This window comes from Micromys minutus (genome assembly GCF_963924665.1).
Source record: "Micromys minutus genome assembly, chromosome: 2".
In the NCBI taxonomy this organism is placed as follows: domain Eukaryota; kingdom Metazoa; phylum Chordata; class Mammalia; order Rodentia; family Muridae; genus Micromys; species Micromys minutus.
The window spans coordinates 84,367,276-84,384,949 of NC_137971.1; the positions used below are offsets into that span (position 1 = coordinate 84,367,276).

At 39.2% G+C, this 17,674-nt stretch overlaps 1 protein-coding gene across 4 annotated transcripts in view; it reads right to left on the bottom strand.

Annotated features, from left to right (window-relative positions):
• USP47 (ubiquitin specific peptidase 47) overlaps positions 1–17,674 on the bottom strand; it is an 83,231-nt gene that overhangs the window by 13,376 nt on the left and 52,181 nt on the right. For 2 of the 4 annotated variants that reach the window (XM_080913201.1, XM_080913199.1), the window contains 11 exons: positions 15,551–15,718; positions 14,067–14,126; positions 11,799–11,930; positions 11,212–11,288; positions 10,338–10,393; positions 8,041–8,153; positions 7,074–7,178; positions 6,223–6,430; positions 4,489–4,604; positions 2,665–2,784; positions 746–1,523 (listed from right to left, as the gene is read on the bottom strand). In XM_080913201.1, coding sequence (XP_080769327.1) covers positions 746–1,523; positions 2,665–2,784; positions 4,489–4,604; positions 6,223–6,430; positions 7,074–7,178; positions 8,041–8,153; positions 10,338–10,393; positions 11,212–11,288; positions 11,799–11,930; positions 14,067–14,126; positions 15,551–15,718 — 1,933 coding nt within the window. The remainder of the gene's footprint in view (positions 1–745; positions 1,524–2,664; positions 2,785–4,488; positions 4,605–6,222; positions 6,431–7,073; positions 7,179–8,040; positions 8,154–10,337; positions 10,394–11,211; positions 11,289–11,798; positions 11,931–14,066; positions 14,127–15,550; positions 15,719–17,674) is intronic. The other 2 variants (XM_080913202.1, XM_080913200.1) reach the window with 1 other exon arrangement.

Genomic DNA, 17,674 nt, shown 5'->3' on the forward strand with positions numbered 1-17,674 from the left:
TCTAAGGCTCAGGAATACTGCAGAAGAGGGGGTGTTAAAATTTTAAGAGCCAGAGACAGTAGATGTCTGTAGTAAAACATAAAGCAGTATTTGCCAGATGTGACAAGGTCATTGCACACAACCTGTACAAGATCAAGACAGCCAAAATCCCAGCACAGATAGGAAGGGTTCACAGTCCCAACCCTAGTTGAGGAGCTGCTGGCAACTGTTATCTGCTGGAGAAAGAAGAATCAAGTTTTCTGAAGAGATGTAGCCCGAGAGGCTGCTCATGCTCCAGATGGCCCCATACCCATGCACATATAGACAGCACTAAGTGAAGTCAGCAGGTTTAAACATAGCACATGAAGTTGTTAGGAAAAAGGTGGTGGGAGAATAGGAAATGAATTGGAGGAGAGGATATAGGGGGTGGATTTGACCAAAACACAATAATATACATATGTAAACTTCTCAAACAAAAATAAAATCTTTAAAGTATTTGGCTTCTTAGGTAGTGAGAGTGTATATTATATTAAAAGTACTCCATGGCATTCTTACCATAGGACTCTCTAATACTGGATACTCTTCTACTTAACTTGATGTAATTACTGCCTAAAGTACCGCAGTGCAGTATTCCTGAGCCTTAGAAAACTAATTATCTTACAGTCCATGTAAAGCGGACTTAGAGCTAAGCACTGGACTGCGAACCAACACTCAAGTGAGAACCACACTGACAGTGCTTCAGAGAGCCTTCCTTTCAAGTACATACATTTGTGTCCTTCCCCAGAGCCTTCGTCCGCAGTGTAGGGGTCAGCTTTGAAGTACATGTACTGCATTTCCCCCCTGCTCTTGCCACTCTCGTCATATTCACTGTCAGTCCCAGAGTCTTCTTCAGCCGTGTCCCATGTCTCCTTTTTCCCTTCATTTGCCTTAGTTCTTCTACTACTTGTGATACTGTGAGAGTCGAGTCCATTGGCCAGAGGGATCTGAGCGCTGTCTGCATTGCACAAGGTGTCACTGCTGTGACTGGAGCTAAGAATGTCACTGTCTACTGAACTTGTACTCCGGTCATTATTCACATCGGAGTCCGAGCGTTCTTCAGACTGAAAGTTTTCTGGGTCAGAAGTCTGAATGTGCTGTTCAAGTTCTCGATTATCCATAGAGGTGGAAGAGCCCCTCTCATTGAGAGGGGATTCAATATTCTCAAAGTCACTTGTCTCAGTGCTTTTGCTGCTGTCTCCGTTGTCCCCATCCTGCTGCTGCTGCAGTGACAAGCTTTTGAGTTTTTCAGTGCTCTCTTCTAGAATGGCATCCACAGACTTTAAATTCCCTGCAGGTCCTTTGACTCTTTCACAATCATCGTCCACATTACCAGAATCACCTCCAGCTTTTTGGTATGCTGTCCTTTTTGAATAAGATCCTGGAGATTGTTCAGGCAGCAAAACAAATAACCGGATTGTATTTGCATGACGATCCAGGAGTTTCCACAAGTGGGAGTCTGTGAAGGCTGCCTGGTGATCCACTGTCTCAGAGCTTTCTACAAACACCTAAACAGTAAACGAGAGTTACATTCCATATGAGGTTAGTAGCATTCTTACTCTTTATAAGCACATCTTACCAATAAAAGGCAGTATACAGTAGGTTATAAAATCTGTGACATCATGCATAAATTTGACCAGGCATGGTAATATACACCCACTCTAAGTAGTTGGAGAATAGAGACAGGATTATTGTCATAGACTATCCTGGACTATGTAATGAGTTCAAGGCCAGTTAAAGGCAAATACAAGACACTGTCTTCAAAAAACAGAGCAAAGCAACAATTAACCATAGATTCGACAATGGTATATTGGGTTTTGTATAAAAAGTTATTACTATTTAATGTTACAAATGTGGACCATTGGTTAACCATTTAAGGAAAAAAGTGGAGGAGAGGATTCTTCTGGCACTCTTTACCCCAAATTATCATTATTATGGTTAAACATACAGATGTGCATATGTGTATGGGTGTGTGGCACACATACAGAGTTCAGGAAAAACTTGAGGTAGTCAATTTTCTCTCTGCCATATATGTCCATGGGGTCAAATTTAGGTTGTCAGGCTTGGCCACAAGTATCTCATATCCAATGAGTGCTCTTGCCAGTCTACAGATTGCATTTCAATAAAATACACACACACTAAGAAACACAGAATTAGTAAAATGATATTAAGATTACATATGTTAGGTATAAATGAACTAAATGAATGACTGGAAAGTGTCAACAAGGAAAAGCCTGGATGAACCACGACATGAAGCAAGCCATGGTAAAGATGGAACACAGAGCAGGCAAAGGGGACAAGGGTGGGGGAATCTCCTAAGTACACTTTTGACTTGGTGTGAAGGACTGTCTTAGCAAGAAACTCAAAGATGAAAATTAGGGAGACAGTCACTAAAGGAGGGGAGGGAAAGAGAAAAATGTGCTCCTGGGCAGAGGGAAAAGGATCAGCATCAAGGCTGAGTCAGGTAAGAAAGAGGCACGACGAGATAACAAAGGAAGGACATTTGGGAAGGCCCTATGTACTATTGAAAGGCTACTTTAAGACAGACAGATGGGGGCAGTACTGGCTGCAGCTAGGCTTATGATAAATGCTCAGCTCTACTCCATTTGTAACCAGCATAGAAGACAATGGCGAAAGATAAAGACATACCTTGTTACTCCGAAAGAAGCCCTCAGCCTTCAGGGTCTTGCTGGGCATGCTGAGAAGGCGCAGGTCATTGTAGCAGCGCTCCAGCACTATCCTCATGGATTCTGCAGGTAAGTGCGTGGCCTGCAACAAGAGTGTCAGTATAGAATGTGCTTCCCAACAGAATTCTACTTGGATTTAGACACTCAGAAAAGAAGACATGCTAAGTTCTTCAAAGTTGAGCAGAGCAGGACCCTAGGTGTCAACCCTAATACCTACCCTGAGCCCTCAGAAGAATTGTCAGGGAAAAATAATTTTAAGTAGAGATTTAACAATTTTTGGTTACTCAAAGGAAAAATTCTATTAACTATACTATGAACTGGAACAAGCAACACTTTCTAACTTTCAAGACTTCTGCTTATGACTACACTTGTTCTGTAAACACCTCCCCAGTGAGGGTTACTAGTTCACCACAGCGGGCTAATAATATGCTGTCTTGTCTTCTTTTTACATTTTTTAATTTCATCTTGGTGTTTGTATTTTGCACTGGACTGAATGTTTGCATGTGGCATGTATTTTAAATATATAGAGCCATATAATCACCTGGTATGCATGTGTGCACAAGTTAGCCATCAGGTACTACAGCACATTATGATTTGTCTTTTGATGTTGTAACTATCAACAGTGAAGAAAGTCTCTTAGCTGTTACTGTTTAAACACAGTAACAGCCACCAAACCTGACAGACCTCACAAGATCTCTCACAACCAGAACACTTAGTCACGACAACCCTGTACCACAGAAATTAAACTCCTAGATATTGAGCTATAAGATAAGGCAGAAGGCTGACAACTGTACTCCAAACTTTTTAAACCTGCAGTCCTTGGACAGTAAGGAAGGCTGAAAAATTACCTGTGTGTATGTGTGCTTAGGATGGGACCCTTAAAAGAGAACAGCCATTTGTGTCACACAGTCCAGTCCGTTTGTCCAAAGAGATCCAAGTGTTTTCATCATCTCATTCCAACTCAAACATTCAGAGTTGGCCTATGCTCTGAGCCACTATTTAATCCATTACTTTTTCCCTGTCAAGCCTGCTTCCCACCTCACTGTTGCAATTTACACGTCACTAAGCCAGAGTGGAAGCACATATACCACAAAATAAATAAATGCAATAAAAAAAATTAGGACTGGGCATGGTGGTGCACACCTTTACTCCCAGCACCCAGGAGGTTGAGGCAAACAGATATAAATATCTACTGAGTTCAAGACTAGCCTGGTCTACACAATGACTTTGAGGCCAGCCAGCAGTGTACAGTAAGATCCTGCCTACAAAATAAAATATTAAACACAAACAACTCACTGTATTTCTGTCTTCCTTTGAAACACAGCAACCACAGTCTGGTGGTATCTGCTTCTTGGCCATATGACTTTACTGAATGATTTAAGCAGCTTCCTCAGAGCCACCCCAAACTCAGCCTCCAGACCTTGAACACCAGTTTAGTGTCACTGGACTTACCATTCTGTAGCACACAACATTTATATAAAAAACAAAGGATCCATTTATTGCTGCACCAATGAGAGCCCCATTAGTGTTCAAAGCTCTTCTGTGAAACAAACTGAATTTACACCCCTAGAGTGTGCTTCACAAAAACTACAGTTCTGGTAAATGCTACTGACACATGCCCCATGCTCAGTCTGTTTCTTCTACCTGGAGTGTCCCTTTCTACTTCAGTTGTGTTTTGTCTACAAATAATTTCCCTTTAAGAGAGAACTTACAACTTTTAACTACCACAGTGATCTGTGCATGTAGCAAGAACTCAAAATATTCATGGTTCAATTTTACCGCTTACCTTGGAGATGAGCTGTTTGAACTCCATAACTGTCTGATTTAAATAAGCACGCACAGTCACAGGAGCAGCGACAGTCTCTGCCTTCAGATCGACAACATGAACTTTCACCATCACTTCTATTGCATTAAAAAACATAAAAATGTAGCTGGAGGTTAATTTTTTAAAACCGTATTTTACATGAGTAGTACATTCTCAATGTGTTTCTAATAGATGGAAAACAGAGTATGCCCTCATTATCCAACACAGTAGGTTTATAGTACACCCATCTAATTTCTTTTAAAAGCATTATTTTTTGACCTCTGAATGCCAAGTTACATTACACACATTAAAAATACAATTCAGGTATTTCTTGGTCTTCTGCTTTGGATCAAATATAAAATATATATGCAAACAGATCCAAATAGAAACCAAACCACAGCACAGAAAGCATATGAAGGTTGCAAAGTCAAAACTAATGGGAAGACAGAGGCCTGACAGCTTATAAATAACCCCCATTAAGCCATTCGAGACTTTATTGCTCTTTTTAAGAAAACACACTTCAAATCCCATGGAAAATTCTATGTCCAAACCAGTGTGGTTGGTTTATCTGTTTGTTTTTTCCCCCTCCTTTTAGGTCTTAACTAGATTTTAGGCACTTGAAAAAGAAACAGCTGCCAAGTATTCCACTTAGCAGTTACTTTGTTTCATTGTCAATTCTCAATCTTTCTGATGCTGCTTCACTGAAATGACAAGAGAGTCTAAGATCTTGATGATCAATGAATAACAGAAATGACTCCTTAAATATTAACATATACCACTGCATTTAAAGTCTTTTTAAAACAGTTTTTAAATATTTATTTTGCATTGAAGGGTTATCTCTCTCCCTCTCTCTCCCTCCCGCCCTCTTTCTCTCTCCCTCCCTCCCTCCCTCCCTCCCGCCCTCTCTCTCTCTCTCTCTCTCTCTCTCTCTCTCTCTCTCTCTCTCTCTCTCTCTCTCTCTCTCTCTCTCACACACACACACACACACACACACACACACACGAGGGGGTGAAAATATACTTGTGTGAGTTGGTCCTCTCCTTCTATGAGTCATCTTGACGGCCTTGTCATGTTTTAGAAATTGGTTTTATTACTGATTCATGTAATTCTTTAATTATTCTATCTTTTTAATACCCCATTTGGAAAAATCTCTTAAAGAGACTCTATACAAAGTATAGTCTGGCTAATACAAGCACCACCAAGTTTTCAGAAATGAGAGGCAGGTCTCTTGGGAGATGAGTATACTTAATATACTTTGGTCAGCAGAGCTGTACAAAGCAAGGAAGTGTATGGCTTCTATAAGGAATAGGAGAGAGAAGGGGAAAGAGGAGAGGGAAAGATGGTGGTAGAGATACCCCTGGGATCCGAACTGATAACTATGGCATTTTACATCATTAGGCACTCCACATTAAAGAAGGGAACTACAGAGATGCTTTCTTGTTGCTGTTCATTATTTAAATTTTGTGTATAGATAAGGTCTTAAAACCATATTCACTTGAATTCATGATGTACCCATCTCACCCTCCCAACTCTTGGATTCACAGCACTCGCCAACAATCCCAGCAAAAATTTAACTACAAATTCATTGCTGACTACTTCTCAACCTGTCAAAATTATGCATACTTCAAGAACGTGAAAAATTTAAATCACTTGCTTTTATGAACAAAAGATCACAATAATTTAAATCCATTATAACTTGAGTATAAAATTGCTTACCTCCAGGTTTGTAAGACTGAAAAATTTGATCAGGCTTTCTTGTCTCCAACAGCAAATCAAACATGTATGTGGACTTGACTCCTCCTAGAAGCAGCCCCATTGGTGTATCTTCTTCTCCCTCATACGATCGTTCCAGGTAATCATGAAACTCATCATATTTTACCAGGCGACAGCAATCCAGGGGGATCACCTCTTCTAAATCCATCATCTAACAAAACAATCCCCCCAAAAATGAAAACAGTTCTTTTGTTTTGAGAAAGAACCAAATGTAACCCAGGCTGGCCCTGAATTTGCTATGCTAAAGAAGATGACCTTGAACCCTTGATCTTCTTGCCTCCATCTCTCAAATGCTAAAAGTACAGGATATGAGCAGTCATACCTGGCTTAAATGTATTTAAATTACCACTTTTCATTATTCTTAAAATAACACAAACTATACAATGACACAGTTGTGTTCTTATGCTTATAGTTGTAGAATAAATTATCTCAATTTACTACTGCTTACATTATGACATCCAAGCAATAAAATAATTGCGAATCATCATAAAAAATTTCCTAATGGATTATAAATTCCATGAGGCCAAGGCCTTTCCTTTGTTGTCTTTAATGGCTCATACAGAAGGCACTCAACAGATACCTGCTAAATAAACAGAAAGCATAAATAAACGTGTTTCTAATAATTTCAGGATTCAGAAGGCTGACTAGTTTTTAAAATCAACTGAGTATAGTCCAAAGAACAGTTGGAGGATGGAGGAAGATTAACAGTTAACATTCAAGAAACTTAAATCATCTATTTCAACTATAAAGCTTTGGTGCTATCAAAATAAAAGTCTAATCATCCATTAACATACCTTATAAGCCATTTCTACTGCTTCCTTTAATGTCTTATCCTTATGAACCTCCAACTTGTTTTCCATCATTACTTGTTTCACAGGATGTAAACAGAATAATTTTATCTACAAAACAGAAAACACCATCATCAATTCACTAGGTCAAGTGTCCCAGCTGAATCCTTTGGGATAGTGCTTTTCTTTATTGTCAAAACAATGTAATAATAAACAAAACAAAACAAAACAGAGTTGGGACTATTCTCTCTTACTTCTATATTTGTAACTAATTGACAGTGATTAAGTCTTTTGTCTTTAAAAAACTCAAAACGTTAATTTCAACAACCGTGTAATTATATGGAAGTATTTTTTGGTCTTATCTGGTCTTTTTTTTTTTTTTCTACCCTAATTTGGAAAACACTGATTAATATGTTTCTAGTCAAAATTTTTACAATATTTGTAAGAATTTCACAAGGTTATCTCTCTAAGAGAAATCACCAAGAATATTAATTTTTGAATATACTTATATGAACTTAATGTGTATAGGTGCTTTGCTTGTGTGCATGTCTGTCTGCACCATGTGTGTGTCTAGTGCCCTTGAAGGCCAGAAAGGATGTCAGATTCCTTGAAACTGAGATATAGGTGGTTGTGAGCTGTCATGTAGGTCCATGTCATTGAACCTAGGTCCTCCAGAAGAGCAAGCAGTGCTTTTAACTGAATGAGGGCAAAAGACACAGTAACTAAAGTGTAGCCTCCATTTCTATGTTTCCCAGTCCTTTCCTCCTCAGGACATGGAAATGCCTGCCTCACACAGCTGCAGAAACACTGACCACCAGGCTATACATCACTATACTTCAGTATCAAATTACACTTTTGTGGTAAAGCCACAATATCCAATGACCACAGAGCTGACTGAGTCATAAGAACTTTCAACAGTGGTCAGAAGAGCAAACCTGAGCAGCACTTGTCACTCACAAATGTGGAATCAAACCTTGCATGTGTTGCGTTCAATTTCTCGTTGCCTCTTTTCCTGTTCTTCCAATTCTCTCTCCTTCTGTACCAGGTTCTTAATGTGTTCTGGGTACTCATCCACTTCTAGAAATTCTAGGAACATAAAACAGTTTTACTCAGGGAAATTTCCTGTACACTTTTTGTTTTACTGTGCTTCCATGGAAATATGTATCTATCCTCTTAATGCAGAGCAGAGACATTCTTCCAGGCAATAGTGAAGAGGTGTGGATAATGAGACCATATTCAGATCTAGCAAATGGCTCAAATCATAGAACCCAACACGATGCCAAAATTTTAAAAAGCCTTGGAAACTTTTTTTATTTCACAATTTTTATTTCAAATTGTGCCATCACCATGGAACTCTGTGGCCTTGGGCAACTTTACTTCAGACCTCAGATCCTTAAGCTTATTAAAAGCACCTGGCCCAAAAGTTACTGCCTGGAATGTAATACAAATGAGTGACTGTTACTCATGAAATGGTCATTACACTCTGAGAGCATGACTACCTCCCTCCCTCCTCAATGGAGCCCTTCAGTTGCCTTCTAACCAAAGGGCAGAGGCACAAAACTGGTAACTCCACAGTTTCATGTGACTTTAAGCATATTTGAAACAATATGAAATCAGAACACTTGAATAAAGCGAATGACTGATTTTTAAGGAGAATAGTGACTATTGCTATCATCAAAGGACCTGTAAAGAGTAAAATTGCAATGTTTCCAGAAATCAGCTTTAGTCTTTAAAAAAAAAACCCAAAACAAACAACCAACAACAACAAAAACAAAAACCTTCCCCCTTTCCCTCACTGCAGTACGAATGAATACCTTCCTGTAATAAACTAGCAAAAAGCATTCCCAATCTGGCAACACAGTGCCCCCTGGTGTTTACCACAGAACTAGAGTGGATCAGTTAGCCAAGAGGGGCTGAAACACTGCACTCTCTAGGGCAAGGTCCACAGAACACATGGATTACAACCCTGGCTTTGCCTCTAAGCCAAACTACTACAGGTCCTGAAATATACACACTAGTGAGTCCACACTCCAACTTTTGTTCATGAACATGAGAAGAAAAATATAATGGTTGAAACAGGTATATGAGCACTAAAAATAAATATGTTAAGACTAAAGTTAGTGATTACTTTTTTGAATTATAAAAAGAATATTGGAAAACTCATCATCTGTGTGTCTAGATACACACATACACACACCCTAACATGTTTGCAATATTGTGAATCAGTAAGGATTACAAGGAGGTCCCTCCAGAATAAAAACTTTAATAATCAAAAATATAAAGAAAAGGACGAACACACTTTATACTAAGGATTATTTTTGGCGGTCAGGCGGCAGCTCTGGAGGTTCTGAGCACTGAAATCAGGCCATGGGACTTGGCAACAGCATCTTATACCAGTTGAGCCATCTTGCTGCCCATGCCTACCATGGGTTTCTTAATAAAATATAACAAAATATTTCTATTAGATTCACAAAAATTTATTTGATCTTTAGATAATAAGAAATACTCAACTCTATTTGACAATTTCTGCAGTACTTCAGGCTACCTGGAGTCCTCTCTCAAACTATGTAGACACTAACAGAATCCAGAAGTTTGAAACTAAAACAAGCATACTAGCAATGCTGCAAGACCTTAAAGTGTGCTTTCATTCACGTACTGCAACACTGATACATGATAAGATGTCATCATTTCCGGTCTGCAAATCTGCAGACTCAGAAAAGTCAAGTGACTTGCTCTAGAACACACAGCTGGTGAAATGTGATGCTGCACAGGGTATAAGCTCACTTAAAGTAATACCTAATCTGTTTAACAAAGAGAGTTTTCCAACAACCTTTGTGTGTGCGTGTGCTTGTGTGTGACTACATGTCTGCCTGTGTACAGTACTGGTTATCAGAACTCTGGGACTTATGAATGTTAACTAAGAACTCTATCACTGAACTATGGCCTCAGCCCCTTTAAAATTACTATTTTTGAGACAAGGTCCTGTTAAATTGTTAGCAGGCCTCAGGATTGTAGCCTTCCTGCACCCTCCTGAACCCTCCTACACACTCAGCTTTCTAAGTAACTACAATTACAAGCGCATATCACTATGCCCAAATCTACAGATTTTTGTAGAATGTTTTTATCACTTAGTATTAGTTCATAACAGTGCTTTAATTCACTCTCCCAGGCATAAAAAAATTCTTAGGTGTTAACTTTTCTATCACCTAAAAGCAGTTATTTATATTTCAAGACCTGCAAAGGAAATGACTTTATCATTGGCTAACATACTTGCATTCCTTGTTGGATCCTTCAATCTGTATATTAGCATATATGCATTTGTTGAGCTAGGAGAAAGATAACAAAGATTAGCAGGTCCTTTAAAGTAGACAGTAGCTTCAATTTATAAGCACCAAATCCTTATTTGAAATATTTGAAATACCACCATTCACAGACACAGAAATATTAACATTCCAGAAAGAAAGAAAAATCCTTTTTTGTCATTAATGGCACATATATGAAAAGGTTAAAACATTCCTTTTGGTAACATGATAAAGTTATAAAGAAGGCTGTGTGTCACAATGCCTACAACAGCTAAGTCAGGGCTGGGCAAACTGCTTTGCTGGAAAGAACCAAGAAAAAAAGACAAAATAAAACGACAAACAAACAAACAAAACCCTTAGTCTTGCTGATTGGTGGTGGCACACACCTTTAATCCCAGCATTCAGGAGGCAGAGGCAGGCAGATCTAGGTGAGTTTAAGGCCAGCCTGGCCTACAGAGTGAGTTTCAGGCCAGCCAAGGCTATTATAGAGAAACCTTGCCTCAAAAAAACCAAACCACACCACACACCACACCAAACCATAATACACACCTCACCAAACCACAATACACCAAACCAAACCAAACCAAACCAAACCAAAGCAAAGCAAACCAACCCAACCCAACACAATACAACCCACACTAAACCAAAACCTCACTCTTTGTGGGCCAGATGGACTGTGTTGCAACTCAAGCTATATTACAGTGGGCATTTGCCAAAAACTTATGAACAGAAGATACCCGTGGCTTGTAGTCTGCTGATCCTTGGCTAAGGCTTTCTTAGTAAGACCACAGAGAAGCTAAACTTACTCCAGTGAGTCAAACTGAAGTTCATTTATTGGTTACCTTGCAAAAGCACTGGAATAGTAGCCTCTGCTTCCTGAAGCTCCACCGTGTGTCTTCTTAATGTCTTCTTGTGTTATCTAAAAAGTTGCAATGTTACTTTTTTTGTAAAAATTACATTAATGCCATCATGTAAAATACATAACCTAATAGTTCCCCCTGGCCCAAGACAGGTTCTTAATCTGTAGCCTGGGCTGTGCTTGAACAATTCTGTCTCAACCTTCCCAGTGCTAAAAACTGTGGGGGCGAATCACTAAGCCCAACTCTAATTTAACCGTTTGGACTCTGAGTTAGATGTGTCATGACATTTCCAAAAAGGATCACACTGATAATTCAGAGTTTATCAGTGGCTACTCTGGTGAGTCAGCCTCCAGCCTCCTAGCCCCACATCAATTACAAGGAAGGGTGAGGGCTAGAGGAAAGGGGTAGTCTATTTTGGAAACATGTAACAAGCTCTAACAAAGCAGAACAAGGACACTATTATCAATGAAAGAATAGATAATGGGAACTAGAGACACACCACCTTAGGTATCTCTGCTCTGAATAAACCCCCTGCCACTGAGTTAACTTCTCCATTTCAAGAGCCTTACCCTGCTCACATGTTGGTCATTGAAACTGTACCACTGATCGTCACTGAAAGACTTTATGCAAGCATAATAGTGTCCTCCAGCAGCACTCCCCGAATGTACCATCACAGAGAAGAGCTCATACATCAGGGAGTTCTAAAGAGAGAAGAAACGTTTGGAAGAGAAGGCTATAGTAAACCTTGTTAGAAACTCTAGTTTCTATGTTTCCAGAGTAAGGTAACATGACAGTTATCCTTTGTGAGCTAACTTGCCCCTTGGGTAACATTAAAATGGTGAGTCAGCAAAACCTTATTAGCATGTGATACTTTCACACTCATATCTGTATTATGCTGTCTTGTGATCTTTGGAACTGTATGTCTATAAACAATGCTTGATTATTTATGAAAAATAGTAGTCTGAAATTTTGTGAAGTACATACTAAATAGAAGGCTGTTTTAATTTGCATAGTCAAGCTCAAGAAATTATCAGGCAGTGGTGGTGCACACTGCCCTTCATCCCTGCACTTGGGAGGCAGAGGCAGGTGGATCTCTGAGTTTGAGGTCAGCCTGGTCTACAGAGTGAGTTCCAGGACAGCCAAGGTTATACAGAGAAACCATCTCAAAAAAACAAAAAACAAGAAAGAAAGAAAGAAAGAAAGAAAAAAAACCACCACCACATTGTTTTTTCCTTTAAATAAAATTCTATTGCTGACACTAATTTGAAGTATCTTCTAATGTACTCATGCACTACTTTTGATAAGTAATATATTAATTGGGCATCTATTAATTATATCAATAATCAATTCAAGCCAGGCATGGTGGCTTACAGTTTAAATTATAGCACCTGGGAGGCAGAAGCTGACATAACCCTGTGAATTTAGTCCACACAGTGAATTTTAGGACAGACAAGGCTCCATATAAGAGACATTGTCTCAACACAACCACCCACACCCACATCTCTCCCTGAAATCCAGAACTAGTGCTATTTAGGTAATAAATCAGTTTATGGCTGTTCCACTCTGAACACGCCTGATGCTGTCTATAACACACTAAGAACCTTTGCTCTTTTTCTCTCTTTTGTTGGTAGTAGAGACTGAACTCATAGATGCTAGGCAAGTGTTCTAGTATGTGGCTATAGGCCTGCTCCTCTGAGATAGGGTCTAAGCTGCCCAGGTGCTTTTGAACCCACTGTGTTGCCTAGAGTAGGCCTCAAACTTTTGACTCTTCTAGACTTGCCTTCCAAGTGCTAGAATTATGAGACATGTGCATCCATACTAGCTTGAATTACTTTTTCTTTTAGAGGCTTTGGCACTTCACACTCCCTAAAACAATTAGTAATACCAGAGAGCCTGGCAACCAGTATTTTTGATTCTAAAATCAATAGGTAGCAGCTAGAAACGGTAGCTCAGGATGGTAATCTTAGCACTCAAGAGGCTAGAGCAGGACAGCAATTGAGAATTCAAGGCCAGTCTGGACTATGAAGTGACACTGCTTCAAAAACCACAAACAGTACATAATAGTGAGGAAGATATAACAGCACAGAGGGCTCATATCAAACTCACAAGAGAGCCTAGAGAGGCAGGTCTGAGGTGAGGTTACATGGCACTTGAGGCTCTTGGAGAGGATCCAAGTTTGGTTCTCAGCACCCACACTATAGCTCACAACCACCCTCTTCTGGGGTCCATAGGTATCAGGCATGCACATGGTGCACACACACACACACACACACACACACACACACACACACACGTGTGCACTCGGGGCTGGGGGAGGGCACTATTAGGAGGTGTGGCTTTGTCGAAGTAGGTGTGACTTTGTTGAAAAAAGTGCGTCACTGGGGGTGGGCTTGGCGGTTGTAAATGCTCAAGCTAGTCCCATCTCTTCCTGCTAATTGTAGATTCAGATATAGAACTCTCAGCTCCTTCTCCAGCACCATGTGTGCCTGCATGCCACCATGCTTCCTGCCATGATGACAATGGACTAATAAATCTCTGATGCTGTAAGCCAGCCCCAATGAAATGTTTTCCTTTATAAGAGTTGCCATAGTCATGGTGTCTCTTCACAGCAATGGAAACTCTAATTAAGACATACATACATATATTTCTTAAAACTCTACAACCACCTCCAAACACAAGACTGTTGTAAACTCAGAGGCTCAGGTTATATAACTAGTAGTAACCAGGTGCTGAGAAGGGAGACTCTTTTAACTTGCTACCCATGCTGGAGTGGGCTTTTTGGCGATAAAGCGGCCCAAGAGTCATCATGCTTCATTAAAGAAGTGCAATAAACTCACTGGTTCACCAAGCTGGAATTGGATGGAATCCTTTCTCTGGTCTGTCTCCGCCATCTCTACCTGGAGTGAATAAAAATAAGAGTTCCCAGGGCTGGAGATGGCTCATTGGAAGAGCACTGGCTGCCTTTCCAGAGGACCCAGCTTCAGTTCCCAGCACTCACATACCAGCTCACAACTGCCTTTAACTCTAGATATCCTCTTCAGTCTTGAGGGTAGCAGGTATATACATGGTATACAGACATGCAGGCAAAACACCCATATACATCAAATAAAATATATTTAAAAGAAATAGAGTCTCCAGGAAGATTATGACACAGAAGGTTAGAAAGACCATTTTTTCATAAGAAGATTCTACAAGGTTTTTTGTGTGTTAAAGTTTTTGAGAGGGTCTCACTTTGCAACCCTTTCTGGACTGAAACAAGCTATGTTAGACCAGACTAGCCTCAAACTTGCATCCAATTCTCTGACTTTTATCCTACATCTGGGATCACATGTGTACACGACTATATAGGCCTGTTAGATCTCATTCACTTTTCTGAAGTAGCTCTTTCTTTGTTTTGTAGCACCAGAGAACAAATCAGGCATACTAGAAAAGTATATTTACTTCTTTTATTCTTTGCTTAGAAAATACTGGGACCTTCCAAAATCTATCAGCACATCTCAGTTTGTCTTAACTTTAAAATGATTATAATTGTTACAGAATGAAACCTTTAAAACAAATTTTGAAAACCTGAATAGTTCAAGTTTTATTGACAAAACTAAGATTAATCAAAGCAATGTCAGGCAGGTTTCAAAATTTATCTACAATCTAGAATTTGTGCTAAGAACATTAGTTACTATTTTTTGAAATAGGGCTTACTCAGTAGCAACTGCTGGTTGGAACTCGTAATTCAAAGAAATATCACTGCCTCTGCCACCCAAGTGCTGAGATTCCAGGCATTTATCAAATGACCACTAGTAGCACATTTTTAAGTTTTACTGTAAATGTCCAGTTTAGTACTGAATAGAAATGATAAGGCAGTATCCTTGCCTTGTCCTTATTTTAGGAAAATGCTTCAGTGTAACTGTTAGTAAAATATTGTACCTGAGAACCCTTGCTTCTCCATATAGGTGGAGCTGCCTTTTACTTGTAATGTGATACCTATAATTCTAATTTTGAAAGTGATTCAGGTCTACAAATACACCACCATACTTAGCTAACACTTGCAACCTCAGAATTTTTTTAGAAATGTAATTGGGGGGCAGAGTTAGTACCTATTCTGACATGGGACAATTTTCAACACAGTACAGTCTCCTAAGAAGTAGTAAGTAGTGTTTCCCAAAATGCAATTATGATTATATCCAGCACAAAAACATTTTTTAAAAGTTTTAATTATCAAAAACGAAGCACAAAATACAAAAATTATTATATTCTATAGCTTTCTGGTGGATCACTTGCTTAAGCATGCTCAGCACCTAATACTAATAAACATTATAAAAGGTACCTTTTCCAGGCCAGGCTTTGAAATCTTCTCACTCCCACTACTGCTCTCCAGGCATATTCCTTCATCAACAGCATCATCCGTGGAAAAATCATTGCTCATCTGGTCGCTATGGCAACTGCCTTCATTTTCTGCTCCACTATCAGTGCAACTTTCAGTCTGAGGAGATTTCTAATAAGGCACAGTTATCTTAACATCTTAAACCAGATAAAGGAAAAGATATTATGTTTTTTAAAACATGTTCCCGTAGTTAAAATGTTCTGATTAAGAGAAGCATTTATTTAATTTTAAGTAAATTTGTTTGAACTCAGGTTCAAACAAATTTAGGTTATAACAACTTAAAAAAATACTTAGAAAGCATTTCTATTGTTCATAAAAAATTTAACACTGCAAATAGCGATTCTCAATTATATTAAACCCCATTTAGGATTACTGCTACAAAGTGACAATAGAAAATTAATATTTCCTTCAGCAACATTTGAGACAGCAACTACCCTAAGCTCTAAACAGAATCCTTTATTCCCAATCCCAACAAAACATTCTCTTATTACTGTGTGAAAAAAGTGAACTAAGCCATCCCATCCCTGAGAACTTTAGAGTCTGCTGTACTCAGTGCAGGGATATCACACTCCCATGCATGACGGCTTTCAATTCATAGCCACTGAGACTTAAGGTGAAGAATTCCACTTATTAGAAACTCCAAACAACTCTTTCTTCTCCTTTCCTTTAATAATTTATACACATACCCACAATGTTCTTATTAATATAAATTTAGATCTTTTTAAGATAAAAGCCTTTGATGTGCATAAGTAAGTTCTTGAAACCACCAAGTAATACACAATAAGAATAACTTTTGCTGATGGTAATAACATCTCTCTAAGTATATCATCTAGTTCCGAATGCAGTCTTCTTCCTTTGAGGACATTTGATGATCAAGATGAGCATGGCAGCACACACCTGTAATCCCAGCGTTTGGGATGCATAGACTACTGATTTCAGGTCAGCCACAAATGTATAACAAGACTTTGTATCAAAAATAAAGCAAAGCCAAAAACAAACCCCAAGCTAACTAACCAACCAAACAGGATTTTTTAGAAAATTCCCCAAATTCCAAGCAAACAAGCAAAATCTGTATTTCTTTCCCTTGGGATAGGTTTTCCTTTACAACAAATATGTCAGGAATACACAAAGCACTGATCAGATCTTCATCTACATTTAAGGCAATCTTCTAGTTCCCTTCCCTTCTCTCTCCAGGTGTGCACATCCAGCCTGATCTGGTACTTTATCAGTTCTTTTTAAGCGGCCATTGGCAGTAGTTGCCATTCAGTGAACATCCACTGCAGTTACGACAGCTTCTCACAACAGACAGGAAAATGAGGGCCAGAGCTGAGGAATTTACTAGGATGTACCAAATATAAAGGCATATTCTCTCTGGTGTTTATAGAACTAAAAGTGACACATAGAGACTAGGTGGAGAGCAAGTGAAGCGGTTGAAGCCCTTTAGCACAAAGACTGGAATCCCCTCTCCACCAACACTGGCACAACATACATGAGGTGCAGAGAACATTGTTTCCTTGTTTATCAAACTCACTCTTATCACACTCACACAGATACTATGCTGGCTAGTTTTATGTCAATTTGACACATACTATAGTCATCAGAGAGGAGGGAGCCTCAATTGAGACAATGCCTCCACAAGATCAAGCTGTAAGCAAACCCACAGGAGAGCCTGAACCATGTGGGTGGTGCCATCCCTGGGCTGGTGGTTCTGGGTTCTATAAGAAAGCAGGCTGAGCAAGCTATGGGGAGCAAGCCATAAGCAGCCCTCCTCTCTGGCTTATGCATCAGCTCCAGCCTCCAGGTTTGAGCCCTGATTTCTTCAATGATAAACAGTTTGCCAAAATTTAAGCCAAATAAACTCTTTCCTCCCAAACTTGCTTTTGGTGTTTCACCACAGTAACTGTAACCCTAACTAAGACAAATACTAAATGGAACTTGATGACTATTTGCACTTATATTTAAGCTTTACAACTAGTATTAAGTCAATCAGGAAAACATCATACAAACCTCTTACAGCAAGATTTATCACCATGTAACAACTACCCTTTCTGATTGAAATTAGTTCAC